Source organism: Vespula pensylvanica, chromosome 2 (genome assembly GCF_014466175.1).
Source record: "Vespula pensylvanica isolate Volc-1 chromosome 2, ASM1446617v1, whole genome shotgun sequence".
NCBI classification, from domain to species: domain Eukaryota; kingdom Metazoa; phylum Arthropoda; class Insecta; order Hymenoptera; family Vespidae; genus Vespula; species Vespula pensylvanica.
The window spans coordinates 241,476-256,255 of NC_057686.1; the positions used below are offsets into that span (position 1 = coordinate 241,476).

General features: G+C 45.8%; 2 protein-coding genes across 4 annotated transcripts; both read left to right on the top strand.

The window, feature by feature from the left end:
- The first annotated feature begins 264 nt into the window (after positions 1-264).
- Positions 265-9,103, top strand: LOC122637918 (receptor-type tyrosine-protein phosphatase U-like). The gene is made up of 31 exons (XM_043830445.1): positions 265-659; positions 733-879; positions 977-1,251; positions 1,330-1,525; positions 1,594-1,938; positions 2,019-2,159; positions 2,380-2,529; positions 2,609-2,758; positions 2,831-2,949; positions 3,032-3,224; positions 3,295-3,555; positions 3,640-3,758; positions 3,825-4,017; positions 4,090-4,395; positions 4,462-4,706; positions 4,789-4,861; positions 5,035-5,588; positions 5,686-5,936; positions 6,052-6,322; positions 6,423-6,510; positions 6,583-6,659; positions 6,756-6,890; positions 6,968-7,108; positions 7,223-7,420; positions 7,524-7,720; positions 7,798-7,904; positions 7,999-8,213; positions 8,295-8,423; positions 8,490-8,644; positions 8,740-8,875; positions 8,950-9,103. The coding sequence occupies exons 1-31, from the start codon at positions 446-448 to the stop codon at positions 9,022-9,024; spliced, it is 5,856 nt and encodes a 1,951-aa protein (XP_043686380.1). The 5' UTR covers positions 265-445; the 3' UTR covers positions 9,025-9,103.
- A 439-nt stretch (positions 9,104-9,542) lies between these two features.
- On the top strand, positions 9,543-13,570 carry LOC122627105 (probable inactive tRNA-specific adenosine deaminase-like protein 3). Of its 3 annotated transcripts, none has more exons than XM_043807924.1 (3): positions 9,549-9,667; positions 10,975-13,382; positions 13,439-13,570. In XM_043807924.1, the coding sequence occupies exon 2, from the start codon at positions 10,991-10,993 to the stop codon at positions 12,191-12,193; it is 1,203 nt and encodes a 400-aa protein (XP_043663859.1). In that variant the 5' UTR covers positions 9,549-9,667; positions 10,975-10,990; the 3' UTR covers positions 12,194-13,382; positions 13,439-13,570. The 3 variants fall into 3 exon arrangements, 2 of the variants coding, with proteins under 2 accessions (XP_043663859.1, XP_043663860.1); XM_043807925.1 differs by having other exon boundaries at positions 10,975-12,381; XR_006326790.1 differs by lacking the exon at positions 10,975-13,382 and having other exon boundaries at positions 9,543-9,667.
- Positions 13,571-14,780: the final 1,210 nt, after the last annotated feature.

A 14,780-nucleotide genomic window follows, 5' to 3' on the forward strand; every position in this document is an offset into this window, starting at 1 on the left:
CTCATTTGAAATTCGTTGAAGGATCGCAGATAGATCCACGACCAACGGATGTTAAGTTCCTTATCGTGGATTCGCGTGGAGGAAGCGAGGTTCCTTCGCGATAACTATGAGTAATCGAATATTTATAGTCCCTGGTCGGTCGACGAGAAAAGTCAGAGTCCATTTCGTTTTTTATCGAATAGTTTATACCGTTAACGCGTTAACGGATTAGAGGAGAAAGATCGCTATCGGGAAAGGGAAACAAAAAGAGAGATAAAGGAGAAAAGTGACGCAGCGTTGCAACTAAAAACGAAACTCGAGCGACAGATGGCCTCGAAACGTTGTCGAGAAAAATGCTGAATGGTATTCGGCATGCGCGATCGGAAACGACGTGTCAGGGGACGTGCCACGCCTTGAAAAAATAGGGAATCGAAATCGTGATCGTTCGTTGCGTTAAAAGTGCGACATGGACGTCCTCGGCGTTACATTCCTCGTCTTTCAATTCGCTTACGCTTACGAAAATTTATTGATCCTACGAGATATGAGTAACGATAATTCCTGGAAAAACAGCAGAAAATTGGTATGTGCCGCCAAAGGCGATGGGGATGCTCTCGTATGGAATATCGAGTTAAATCAGCTGGAAAACTGGTATTCGTTCAAGAGCAAGGAATACGATTTCGGTAAAGACGGTTTTTCTTCTCTCTAAAGAAACGACGTATTTTGTCGGTTCTTTTTCTTTTTTCGTACTTGCAGGCTTCCATAGTACATACGGCTACGAAGAGAGCGTCATCGATTGTCGCTTAAGTCCTCATAAAAAATGCAAGTGGAATGCGAACGAGTGGAAATTCACCAACTCTATATCGAGAGCGATGGGACCGGTATTGGACGATCGATGGGAAGGTCTGGCGTAAACTTTCGATAGAGACAAATTAGTCGAGAAAATAACATCTCTCGGATCTGTCTCTTGGCGAGATATCTTTTCAAAAAGTTTCGTCAGATTTCAGAGAATACGATAATTTCAATGAGATAAATCAATTCGTTCCTACGGAGAAATTGGCGAAAAACGGCGCACTCGTATTTTCGATTCGTGGCTCGACGGACGCTCATATATTGCTTTGCGATGGGGAAAATTTTCGAAATTCCTTTTGTTACTGGATCATTATTGGCGGATGGGGAAACAGGAAATCAATAATACGTAAATGTCCCCAGGGTATACCACCGGGTTATCCATCGGCCAAATCTGAATGCGCCGAAGAAAAAGCTACCAACACGGTAAGAATTCTAATTTTCAGATCGTGAAAAAGAATAAAGGGAAACCGAAAAAAGTAGTAAAAACTTTTTACGACGTAGCTCGATGTAGCATTGAATCCAGCGGAATGGAGACACTTTGTTCTCAGATGGAACAACGTAACGCGAACGATAACTCTGTGCAACGAAAAGAAAATTCTGTTAACGTATGTAGACCAAGGACTCGTTTTCAACGATCAAGAGAATTATCACATCTTCCATAAGAGTTTAAAACCGATTTTATTCCGATATCACATATGTGAGTTTTCGATCGTATCGAGTATTAGACGTGATTTTTCTTCTTTAAACTTTTTTCTCCCATTGCAGATAATTACGTTTACACGGACAAATTGAATACCACTCTAACCAGTCCGAAAATACCTTTCCAATATCAGACTCTCTGTTTCGTACTTTCAATCGGTCTGTGCGCAAAGTGTAGCATGAAAATTTCGGTGATCGTATCGAGCAAGTACGTTTCTAATGAAACACAGACGATAGTGACAGGATTCGCGGCGGTCCATAAATTAGCGACATGGCAATACGTGAAAATTAATGCGACTATTTCGTCGAACGATAACGACGACGTAACAGTACAAATCGTACCAATGATCGAGAACGAGAAGGAACAAGGCTTTTGGGCGGTCGGAAATATCCGAAGCTGTTCTCCGTTAGGTGAATTTGTTTCCGATAAATTCAACGAGATGTACTTTATATGTCTCTCGAAAAAAAAACTGACGTAATTGGATTTTCAGACGCAACGAGACTCTCTAAATTGATGTTGACTAAAATCTACGAAAATAGATACCGTTGGCCCAACGTTTCGTGTCAAAAAATATCTTATAACGATAACGAAGTCGTTGACGCTATGCTCGAAGTATCAGAATTTCAAAGCAGTAAGCGTAATTAAAGCGGTGATTGTAAAAGTTGCCTAGATCGTATACGCGCGCGCGTAACATCGTATATTATACGCATATTACGGGTAAACATACGTATATTATGTACGGGCCACTTTTATAATTACCGGTACAATCAATCGTTCATTTATCGTTCCGATACGCATTTGCTCTACGGCTGGGAAGACATTTCGTCGCTTTATCTATCGTGATTTCGCAGATGACTTCGACTGTCCAAACGGAAAGTTTTGCTCGACGTCCTGTAAAGACATATTCTCCGAGTTCGAGAACGATTGTAAAAGTATTGCGATTTGTGAAAAAACAAGCTGTACGTGTTACAGAGGTTTGACGGGGAAACAATGTGACGAGCGTAAGTTCATATTCCGTCCGTTTTAACAGGTCAGTAGTAATAGCGTCTCTTAACGACTTCTATACGATGATATTCGCAGCTTGCGATGCAAATCGATACGGATATGCGTGCAAAGAAAGCTGCGGTCAATGCTTGCATCAACCGTGTAACTCTGTAACGGGGATCTGTACGAATTGGAAATGCAACAACGACGATAAACGATATTACGTATCGCCATATTGTAAAACAGGTAAAGATTTGTCAAGGTTTAACGGACAATACGTAACATCGAGTGAAAATATAAACGATTCGTTTATTTCAGTAATCGAAGCGTTGCCACCTCCTACTATCAACTTTCTAAATAAAACGTACGTTGGTGCTGGAATAATTGCAAAGGACGAGTATAAGGAGACGATAACCGAGTATTGTTTTCTCATTCGTGTAAATGATATTCTTTCGTATGTTTCATAAGAGAAAAAGATGATGAACGTTAGATAATGATAATCTACTCGTTCCTTTACAGAACGATATAAACGTTTTTAAGAGCGACGTTTGTACGACGTACAACGAGATATCTCGAAATACTACGGCGTTGGAAGCGAACTTTAAAGATCTGCAACCTGGAACGCGTTATACGATCTCGTGCAACTTACGAATCGGACAAGAGCGTACCGTCATAGAAGGCCTCTTAACGAACTTTACGACTCCCTGTGATCGTACGTCGACCAACAGAATTATCCTTACGAGTAATTAATCTCCAGCATCTCCATTGATCGATTCTTCCAGAGAATATAAAGTTCAACGTTGAGACGAACGAGACCGATTTAACGATAACGAATGAAATAATCGGGGAAGTCGATCATCCGTGTCCATTGCGTTGGTACGATCTTTTCGTTCGGCGAAACGACACGAACGGTATCATTTACGAAGGGAATTTGGCTAGATTTCCGTTTACAGTAAAAGTCGAGCCTGGCACCATTTACGACGTAGACGTAAGTGGGAAGGATTCGCAGATCTTATCGCAAAGTATTCAAACTCAGGACGGAGGTTAGTAAAATTATCTACGAACGATTACCATCGCATGGACGCGTGAGGAATAATTATTTTTCAACGCTGCGTACGCGTGCGTAGTACCTTCGCAGGTGACAAATGTACGAGTTAGATTATTACCCAACGATAAAGCATCTATAGAGTGGGATCCACCGAAGCGGCCAAACGGAAAGATCGTAAGATACAAGATAGAGTTAAAGGTAAATTACTACAAAATTCATCAATTTGCGGGATTTGACGAAGCAAAGTTTTCGTCGCGTGCGTAGGTGAAGATTTATTTCGGCTGCAGGGATCACAAGCTACCTTCTGTCCCGAGATACATTCAAACAGAATTTACAACGGTTACTAATATCACGTTCTCGGATTTATCGGCGTACGCAAGGTATACAGTCGCGATTACCGCCTATACTTCGAAGGAAGGACTGCAAATGGAAAAAGAATTTTTCACAGAAGCTACAGGTGTTTAAAACTCGGAACCAACGATTTACAATTTTCGGATACGCGTGAACCGATCGTTTGCAATTCTTTCAGAAATACCACGATCGATCCTCGCTCGTTTGAGATTGGAAAATAATCTCTTTATTTGGGACCTACCGAAGGATTGTTCGACCATTTCCGGGCCGATCAAGGCAACGAGATTGATATTTAGCAGCGTCGACGATCCCGAAAGCGATCAAACGATAGAGAGACAAACGGGCTCGATGTCGCTCGATATCGACAAAGTACCGCTGAACGGCCACGAAAGATACAAACTACGAGCGTATCCCATACGAAATTATCACAAAGCTCACAATAACAGTGCTTACGTGGAACTGACGTTCGTTAGCCCACCGAAAGGTGAGTAGCGCCGCGGGTCGATCAACGCGAACGTGTTCGACTATTACTCTCGAATTTAATTCGCAGCTCCGACGTCGGTGAGAAACCTTGAGATATACGAATTCGATGCTCGCGCAATGACGATTTCATTAAGATGGCAAGAACCATTGCCGCCGAATGGAGAGATAGATTACTATCTCGTCGAAAACTGCTACGGGCGACTCTGCCAGAATAAGTTCAAATATAAATCAGCGAATCGACGCTGTACGCTTTGGGACGATTACGTCTGCTCGAGGATCAAATTGTCGAACGATATGTATTCCACGATAATCGTAAGCACGACGTTCCATCGATTAATCGTTAAACGCGTATCGTAAGGCAGATAGAAAGAACGCATTTCCCATGATCTTTCAGGTGACAACTTACAACAAAAACGTCAGCCATCCGGGCCAATCGTCGTACATCGATTACAATCCGTATGCAATTGGTAATTTTACGTATAGGATACTAATACGCGATGTACATACGAGTATGGATAGGTTGTCCCACCTAAATCGGAGATATAATTCGGAGTGCCGGTTTCGGTTGGACGGACTATCCGTACAGGCGTACTCGTACGTACACGTCGATTAAGACGCTACCGTCTTGGTAATTTCTTAGCCGGAAAACCGGACGCACCGAGGAATTTCACCGTTCGATTCGGCGACGAAGGCGTCGCGAATTTGAGTTGGTCTCACCCTTGGAGAACGAGCGTATCGCTCGCCGAATTTCTTATTAGAGCCGAAGTAATCGAGAGTAACTTGAGAGGAGAGAATTTCGTTTCGGATGGGGAACGACGTCGATCTTGTCGCTATCGAATCGTCGATTATCGACGAGAGTACGAGACGACTATGAATCTGTTATCGTCGACCGAATATCGATTGAGCGTACTCGCCGTGACCATCGATAAGAAAGAGGGTGAGAAAAAGATCATCTCGATTCGTACACCAAACTCTGTCGCTTTCGAGGAGGAGAAATTGACGTACGCGGTCGTGAGCAATACGACGATTCTTCTGAAAATCCCAAAGGTCGTGAACGATACTAAAAACAGTACGATGTACGTCGTGGTAAAGGGTAAATATCCGTGCAAGCAATACACGAGGTTGAACGAGTATCTGACCAGAGAGGCGAGCGTCAAGCGCGACGAGAGTGCCTGGCTCGCTGCGACCTTTTCCGTAAGTATCACAACCCCCGTGCAACCCTATTATAAACTATCGACTCACGACTCACTTAATCATCTTACAAGCGTTCTTCGTCCTTCTCGTATCTCAGACAGATCAATATTCCGGGAAAGAATTCTACGTCGGTGACGATCGGATCTACGCGAAGGCTAAAAATTGTCCGTTGAGTCCGGACGATCTGTATACGGTGATCGTGATATTGCAAGCCGATGAGACTTGGTCGCGTCGACTCGTTTTGACGTCGATTCGCTCGGCTTACGTATCGAAGCGATACGAGATCTGGCCAATTTTGATCGTGGTACTTCTCCTCGTCCTTTTCATTGCATTTAATCTTTATCGAAGGCACGAATCTTATCTTTTTATTCCATCGTTTTATTGTTCCATTTGGTTCTATCCTACATTGATTTCTATACTTTTTCCCTTGCTCTCTCTCTCTCTCTCTCTCTCCTCGGCTCAGACGTACCAGGGAAGGACCGAAGACGAACGTTATCCTCTTACGCGAGAACGTAGGAACGAGCGAGAGTTTCAAGAAAGTCGTACCTCCGTCGCCGATTTCGTTTTCGGAAAGGCGTTCCTCCTTGCGCCAAAGCGTCACGACGGACGAGGACGTACCGCGGGTGATCGAAACGACAGAAAATGACGATCCACGTATGCCGATCAAGGTGAAGGACTTCGAGGATTACGTGAGAAAGGCGATAGAGTCGGGTCTGTTGGACAGGCAATACGAGGTATCGTTAAATTTTCGATTCGATGCTCCCGTTAGGAGTAGAGACACTAGGCGTCTCGATTCATGCGATACGCATTATCGACGAAAATGATTCGTTCAAGACGTTTCCGAGGGGTCAAACGAAGCCGTGGGACTACGGGAAATTGGCGGATAATAAATCGAAGAATCGTTACGGAAATCTCATAGCGTGTAAGTAAGACGTCAAGAATCATTTAGCGATAGCGATAGGTACGGCCGCTCGCTAACGTGGTTATTGCTTAGATGACGAAACTCGAGTGATATTGAAGAAACTCCCGGATGACCCTTTCTCCGATTACATCAACGCTAATTACATCAAGGTGAGCGAATGACTTGGCTAGGAACGTCCTCGTTCGTTGTAGAAACTCGTCTTTTAATGATCCAACGTTGCTTGCTTTCGAATAATATGGGAAAAGGGTTACAAAAAGGAAAAACGTTACATAGCGACTCAAGGACCAAAGGCTAACACGATCGTCGATTTTTGGCGCATGATTTGGCAAGAGGAGGTCCTCGTTATCTGCATGCTCACTAACGTCGTTGAAAATGGGAAGGTTGGTTCAAACTGGGCTCATAAAGCATACTTTGTCCTTAAATAAACGTCGCGTTAAGGTTTCGTCGCGTTTCTTAGAACAAGTGCGAACGATATTGGCCGGACATCGGTAAGAGGAAGAAATACGGTGACGTAACGGTCCTTAACGCCAAGCACAACGTCTTCGCCGACTACACCTTCAGAATCTTGCACGTAACGTGCGATGACGAAACTCGCAAGGTAAATCGAAGCTCGTACGCGAAGATGAGATAAAACGCGTTAACTTTCCAACGAAGAATCCGACAATATTTCTACGTAAGAGTCGGCTCGTTTGAATCGTGCCTTGAAAACTAGGTCGAACATTTGCATTACACGGCATGGCCCGATCACGGAGTACCGATGTACACGCACTCCGTCGTCACCTACTTGAAGAAACTTTTGGCAACGCAAATTGGAAACGGACCCATGGTCGTTCACTGTAGCGCCGGCGTAGGTAGAACCGGGACCATCGTTTCGTGCGACATTTGTCTGAGACGCGCAGCGGTCGAGGGGGTAAGTAAGAAGAAAGACGGGTAAGTAACGAGAGGAGAGGAATAAAATCGCAAGAAGTAAATTTCACGGCGGTCGATCGATCGATCGATCGATCGATCTTTAGGTCGTCGACGTCTTCTCGGAGACGCGATCGATCAGAAACGAAAGGGCCAACATGGTGAACAATAAGCAACAATATTTGTTCGTTCACTTGGTCCTGATAGATTGTCTACTCGCTTTACCAACCTCGTTACCATGCAACGAAGCCCTACCAACGAAGATCAAGGAATTAAAGAAACAATTGGGAATACAATGGCAAAGGTACAGGGATGCATCCGCATTATCGGTGTAGCAACCTAATTACCTACGAGACCTGCCTTTTTTTTCTACTTTTGCAGACTCGAAGACACTGCCTGGCAAAGCGAAGCCCTTCGGCCTCCGATCTCGCAAACGTCCTTGTCGGAGTCTAACCTAGCCAAGAATAGATATCCAGAATTAGTATCAAGTTCGATCGCTTTCGTCCGATATTCCGAAAAGTCTTAAACTCGGTCTGCGCCCCTATAATTTCTAACGCAGCATTCTCGTTCGTTCATTTTTAGAAAAAATCAGCAGAATATTCTTGAAAAGATATCCGGCGCAGGACGAGGACAGCGATTACATAGCCGCGGTTTACGTCGACGGAGTCAGGACACAAAATCAATATCTGTCGAGCCAACTTCCACTGCCATCCACGTTCAACGACTTTTGGAGAATGATCGCCGAATTTAAAGTCGAGCTCGTCGTCGTTCTACAGCCTCCCGATACCGACGATCCCGTTAGTAACGATCGAACGACGTTAAGAATACGATCGAACGAATCGATTCTTAACGTCGATTAACTCGATGATCCTTTTCAGAGCTGTTGTCCTCTCGTTCCGACGACCACCGAGTTTAAACCGACTCCTTATATAAACGTGATTACGAAGGAACTCGTGGAAACGGAATATTACGTGTCTCGTAGATTGACGCTCGTCGATAACTCCGAGGTAATAGAACGGCGGAGACGATCGATGAGACGGAATCGACGTTTATGCGATTTCAACGTTTTTCAGAAACCCAAGACGGAACATCCGGTAACGATCTTAACTTGTACGCAATGGGAATCTGGGAGAAATAAGGATCCTCCACCGGTAATCGCGTTAGTAACCTTGTGGCAGGCCGCAGGTCGAATAGCTAGGATCGATAGTCCGACGGTCGTACTTTGCCAGTAGGGTTCTTTCGACTTTTCTCGTAATTTGTTGTCGAAAGAAACGAAATGCGCACGTGTATAATGTTTTTTTTCTTTTTTTCTTTTTTTGTTAGCGACGGCGTAACCGGCTGCGGTGTTTACTTGGCGCTGAGTTTTCTGTTAGAAAGGATGGCCGTCGAAAGGGAATGCGACGTTTGCTTGGCCATTCGAGCGGTAAAACGATCCAGACCGGATTTCGTTCGATCTCTCGTAAGCACGACGAACGTCTTCCTAAAAACTCGTCGATGAGAAACGTTTTAACAAGGTGATTTTTTTCCTTACAGAAAGACATGGAGTACTTGTACAACGCGGCGTTAATATATACGGAATATTTCGAAACCTATGCTAATTTCTCTTAAAATTGAAACCAACGAGAGCACAAAGATTACACTCGCTTTATTGTACGATAATAAATTGAATAAAGATGGTAACGCTCAATATGCTCCTATCCGATTGCGATCATCGATCTACCTGGTCGTTGAACGAAAGAAAAAAAGAAAGATAAAAGGAGAGAAAGAGAAGGAAGGCGGCACCTGCCCTACCCTACCTTCCGCACCGAGTCGAGCTTCTCGATTTCCCCGATAGAGAGAGCTTCGATCGAAGCGAGTACGATAAACCGTAAGTTCTTTGGAAAAAGAGAGGCGTAAAGTCGCGACGTTCCGTAAACGCTTGCTGCTCGATCTCTTAACGCGCATCTCGTACAACGATTGGACTCGCTCTTGGCATTTCTCCGTGCTACGTCTCTTGCCAAGGACATTGTCCTTCTCCTCGCGTCGTCTTCGTCGTCGTGGTCGTCGTCGTGGTCGTCGTCGTGGTCGTGGTCGTCGTCGTCGTCGTCGTCGTCGTCGTCGTCGTCGTCGTCGTTGCCGTGGCCGTTGCCGTGGCCGTTGCCGTCGTTGTCGCGAGAAAAAAGAAATTCTTCGCTTCTTATCGTACAAAAAATTCAAGGTCGTCGTAAATCGCGAGGAGTCAGCGAAGGAAGGTGCAAACGAATAACGACAAGTAAGTATATTCTTTTGTTTCGTCGTTAGCGCTGCGTTTCGAGCATCGTCGCGCGAACGAGTAACGACTCCTCGAGCAAGGACTTTTGCCAGACGAGAGAGAAAATTAGCCGCGACGTCGTCGCGCTGCGAGAGAATCGCGTCCTCTTTCCTTCGAATCGACTTACAAGCTTTTTGAGAAAAACTTGACACGCGTGTGTCATGGTTCGTTTCAAGGCCACAGGGAGACGTGGACATATTGGCCGCGTGAACTCGATACGCGTCGAACGCGCGACGATTTGCTCCAGCGGAGTAGACCGCTGAAAAGCTTCCTTTCGATCGCGCATTCCTCTACTCGAGATCGAATCGATAGGAGGAGCTTCGAGACGAAAAAGAAATCGAGCTGCGAACGTACGATTATGCGCTTGGCACGTCGCGCGAGACCGCTTGTTGTTCCCTTTTCCGTTATATAAGAAGCACGCTTCACGAATGTGCCATAGTCGGCCATCTTGATTGACGTCATGCGTGGCGCGCAATTTAATCCTACGCTCTACGTAAATCCCAATCGTCGCGCGAACTCTTTCGCCTCGTTTCAACGATCGATCGAACCTATCTCGCGTTTTCGTTTACCCTATCGGATTTCTCACTCGAAAATTCTCACTTCGTAAGGACGATGCGTCGACTGTTCCGTCCCAATTCGTCCACGCGTGTTAACGCACGTTTCACTTTACGATCGAAAGGAAACGATTGATTCTACGCGACTCATAAACGTCGCTCTTCGAAACGAGCCGTGCCGCGATAATCGCTTGACATTGTCTCGCAACGCCTCGTTAATACGACATAAGATTTTTTTCCGGCAAAGCGACTCTCGCGCGAGAAATAGGGGGAGGTAGCGTCGTAAAAACGTCCTCTTTTGTCAGGGTGCCTTTAAGAGTGCAATTTTTTTTATCGATTTCGCGAGCAAACAAGAGATCTTATTTCCTCTAGGCACGAGCAACGTCGTTAAACGATCGCGCCTAACTCCGACAATCGATCCGACCGTGGCCCAAGTTGACAGCAATTTAAAATCGCTTCTCCTCGCCGGATACACAGAACGGACGGATTAGAGATTTTCTCGCAAAGCGCGCGATCATTCTGGATTATCTTGAATTTCTCGACCGCGCGTGTTTCCGCGTTACCGCGCGTAACGCGATATCCTCCCATTTTCCTTTTTCATTTTTTCCTTCGTTTATCGGCGGAGATAAGATTTTCTTTTTTTTTCGCGTATAATGTACGGACGAGACGGAGGGATCTTCTCGAACGAAAAATGAAGACACAGGGTCTTTTCAGGGGGAAAAAGAGAAAAATGTCGAATGCCTCGGCAAGGAGTAGCAAGGAGAGCAGAACGGAATCGGTCGCGAGAAGCTGGACGCCTAAGCCCGTTCTAGATCCAGAAATAACGAAAGATCTTCCCTTGATCGACGCTTACGTGGGCATTCTGAAGGAGAAGAAGGACATATCCAAGGCGATCGAAGCCATATCGATCGTTTTGCCGGGTTTCGATCACTTGAAACGTTGCTCGTCCAATAAGATCCTCCTGGCACCCGTGAAATCTTTCGATACGAACGACGACGTGCCGGTCCAGGAACGACTAAAGATCTTTCTCGAGGAGAAATCTTTCGATCTCTCTCTCTTGGAAGACGATTTGCGCGTCGTCAAAGTTCCAGGAAGAAACGCGAGGTCGAAGGCGCAGGCGGCTCGTGCGTCGAAGATTTGGCCGTTAAAGTTTCATCCCGATCCTTTCCTCGAGGCGATCGTCGACGGGTCGATTTTCAACGAGGATCAACTACGAGGAATCGATAAGTACATGACGGTCGCCGTAACAGCGGCTAAATTGGAGGCTGTCGGGGATTCCAATTGCAACGGCAGCGCCGTCATCGTCGATCCCGAGGACGGCGGTAAGGTCCTCGCGATCGCCGCTTCGAAAATGGACCGACATCCGATGTGGCACGCGTCGATGTTGGCCGTCGACCTGGTCGCCAAATTACACGGCGGGGGTGCTTGGAACTTGTGCGAGGAAGGAGGTGTCGGGCCCTCTCGAGTTAGCGACCGGAACTTCGAAGGAAGAATGAAAACTATCAAAAGAAAATACGAGGAGGAGGCGCCGCTTTGTTATCCGAGGACGTTGTCCAAGATAGAAATTCCTTCGGTGGGATCCCTCGAAGCTAAATGGAAGTTACAAGGTCGGCGAAATAACGGTCCTAAAAGAGCTGACGCGATCGCGGAGCCAAGTACGGGCGAAAAACGTGGTCCGTACTTGTGTACCGGCTGTTGGGTCTTCTTGCTGAAGGAACCGTGTCCGATGTGCGCCATGGCCCTCCTTCATTCGAGAGCAGCGAGAATATTTTACGGCACGTCGAACGAGAGGACCGGTGTTCTAGGATCCAATGGGATCTTGCACGCGGTTCCGGGACTGAATCATCGTTATCGCGTTTGGAGTGGAATATTGGAAGGAATCTGCGAGGAGGTCTCCAACGAAATTCAACGAAGGAACGTCGAGAGCCCGTGAATTGACGACGTCCGATTCTTCTCCGATTTCTTCCGGGGCGGGATATCTCGGACGTATAGCCGTCGTCCGCCTTACCACCGATTTACGATCGCGAGATCAATAGCGAGAGCAAGTGGAAGAAGAACTTGGAAAAGAGACGCGTGATCCGTGCGCTGATCGTTAAGAGCAATAATATGAGAGCGACCTTGGTACATCGGTATAATTTCCAACGATGCCTCCGAGTCCGCAGCATCTGCTCCTATTTCCTTCTTCGTACGAGCGTCGTTCGTACGTGCTACGTATCGCGTTGACGCTCGCGCGCTCGCCTCTACGTACAACGACGCTTTGTACTTCCACGATCGTGGAAATTCTCCTTCTCCTCCTCCTCCTTCTCCTTTGTCTTTAGCTTCGTTTCGCTCGAACGGCCTCCGTCTTTGCATACTTTGTTAATAAAGTAACGAACGTGTCGAAGAAACACGAGATAAATCATTTTCTTACGCCTTTCCACACGTTGGTACTTGCTTCCGCTTACAAGATACAACGCTTACCACAATCGTCGTAGTTCCATGACACCCGCGCGAGTCGAAATAATTCATCTCGACGGTGCGATGTGGTAATGCGATTACGTGATCCTTCTAAACGAAATCCATCGTAGATACGGTGAGAAAAAAGTGATGACGAAGGAACGTTAGATCGATGACGAAACGACTCGCCCGTTTCTAGTATTTCTAGTGTTCACTACTTGCGCGTATTCGTCGTTCCGTTAAGTCTCCCATTCGAGTGTCGGCGAGATTTTTAGGCGGAGACGGACGGACAGACGGACAGAAAGAGAGAGAGAGAGAGAGAGAGACAGCCGTAATCTTTTCGACGCGGTCGTGTCCGCACGATAGGCCTGTTCCACGAACGCTTTAATTCTCGTGTAAGCGAACGGCGTGTACGAACATACATAGAAACGATGACCCATCGGATTGACTCCAATCAGCGAAAACGCGAGAGACGCGAGACGCGATGGAAGTCGCATCATTCACGATTCACCGACTACCGATCGATGTGCACGAGTATGCCTTGCGGCGAAGGAGAAGAACGGAAAATTTTTGAAGATCGAACGAGAGTAGCGCACGCTGGTGCTTTTCGCCGATCGACCGACCTTCTTCTCCTGCTCTAACGAAATTCTATTCTATAGATCGTTCGTCGACCAAAAGCATTCTAGGTATTTATACGAGGAACGCTTCGATTAATACGTCGTATACATCTTTTTTGTTGCAGATACCATCGTCGTTTTCGAAGGATTTGCTTTAGAAAAAGAGATGGAAAACGCTCGAAGAAGTTGAGGAAGTGAAGAAGTGGGTCTCGCGAGCGAGTTCGAGCTCGATATCAGAGATAACGTCTAGAGAGAGAGAGAGAGAGAGAGAGAGAGAGAGAGAATAATTAATCTGCATAGCAAACAGACGACGCGTCGCTTTTACTTCTCTCCCTCTCTATTTTTATTCGTCACAGTTATTCGAAGCAGGTATTCGAAACAGTAGATACGAATCGAGAAGAAGGAGGGAAGGAGAAAAAGAGCGAACCTTGCGAGCTGAAAGACGGAGGAGACTTCCATAATATAGAGCAGAGTCGCATTTTGCTCATCAACACTGAGTGATTCCAATTGACGATCGTCTCGACCCTCGGGCTTTCGTCTTATTGGTCAGCCTTTTAATACGTTGCGTTACCATTGGATCGCTTCTTTCGACCGATCGACGGCACACTCGCTCGAAAAGGCTCTTCGTAGGCACAGTATCGAATCGTCCATCGAACGAAGTGATCGATATCTCTCTGCCTACCTTTATTTCTTTCCCTCTCCCTGTTCGTCCGTCCGTCCGTCCGTCCGTCCGTTCGTCCATCCAACCCCATCTATCTCGATCGAATTTATCTTTGAGCATTTAGTAGAAACGTGGTCTCTACCAGGCCTAGTGAAAATCAACGCAAAACAGTTCGCTGTCCGTCGACTCTGCTTGTAATATCGGCTGAATGGCTATCTATTGGCTCTTGCTGTTCGAAAGACTTTGATCGGTTTTCATAGCTCGCTCGAAGATAATAAGTATATATGCAAAGTTGTAGAGGAAAGCGAAAGTGTTCGAACAAAAGAGGAAAGAAAAATACATCATTCGTTTTGGAGTGAATTTCACGAAAAGTCGATACACCTTGGCACGCGTTGAATATTTTCGAAATCGTAGAGGGAGAAATCTGACGGATCAGTGGTGCCCCAACGCACGGAATTTCGCTCCTGCTTCTAAAGAGAGTTTATTTTTTTGTCGGCGCAATGGAGCGAAGGATTCTGAAAATGTGGTGATAACGTGCGGAGGCAGAGGCCTTTGACAAACAAGACACTATCCAATGTGTGAGCAATAGTCGTTAGAAAAGAAAAAGAATTAGAATTCAACGTCAGGTTCGTCGTGTCAGGTGATACGTATGACCGACAAGTATCTACTCGTGAAGTAATAAAGACTAATAAAGGAAACAAGAGAGAGAGAAAAAGAGAAAAAAAAAACACTTTATCCGTATTGCGATAGGAAAGAGGTGGATAAAAAAGAAGAATAAACGAAAAATCTAAAAACAAGATGCATTG

Bases quoted from the DNA above. Each gene is read 5' to 3' on its own strand.
- LOC122637918 (XM_043830445.1), top strand. From the start codon at position 446: ATGGACGTCCTCGGCGTTACATTCCTCGTCTTTCAATTCGCTTACGCT. The intron at 4,862-5,034 runs GTAATTTTACGT...GTAATTTCTTAG, and splicing joins TTACAATCCGTATGCAATTG to CCGGAAAACCGGACGCACCG. The intron at 8,645-8,739 runs GTAGGGTTCTTT...TTTTTTTGTTAG, and splicing joins CCGACGGTCGTACTTTGCCA to CGACGGCGTAACCGGCTGCG.
- LOC122627105 (XM_043807924.1), top strand. From the start codon at position 10,991: ATGTCGAATGCCTCGGCAAGGAGTAGCAAGGAGAGCAGAACGGAATCG.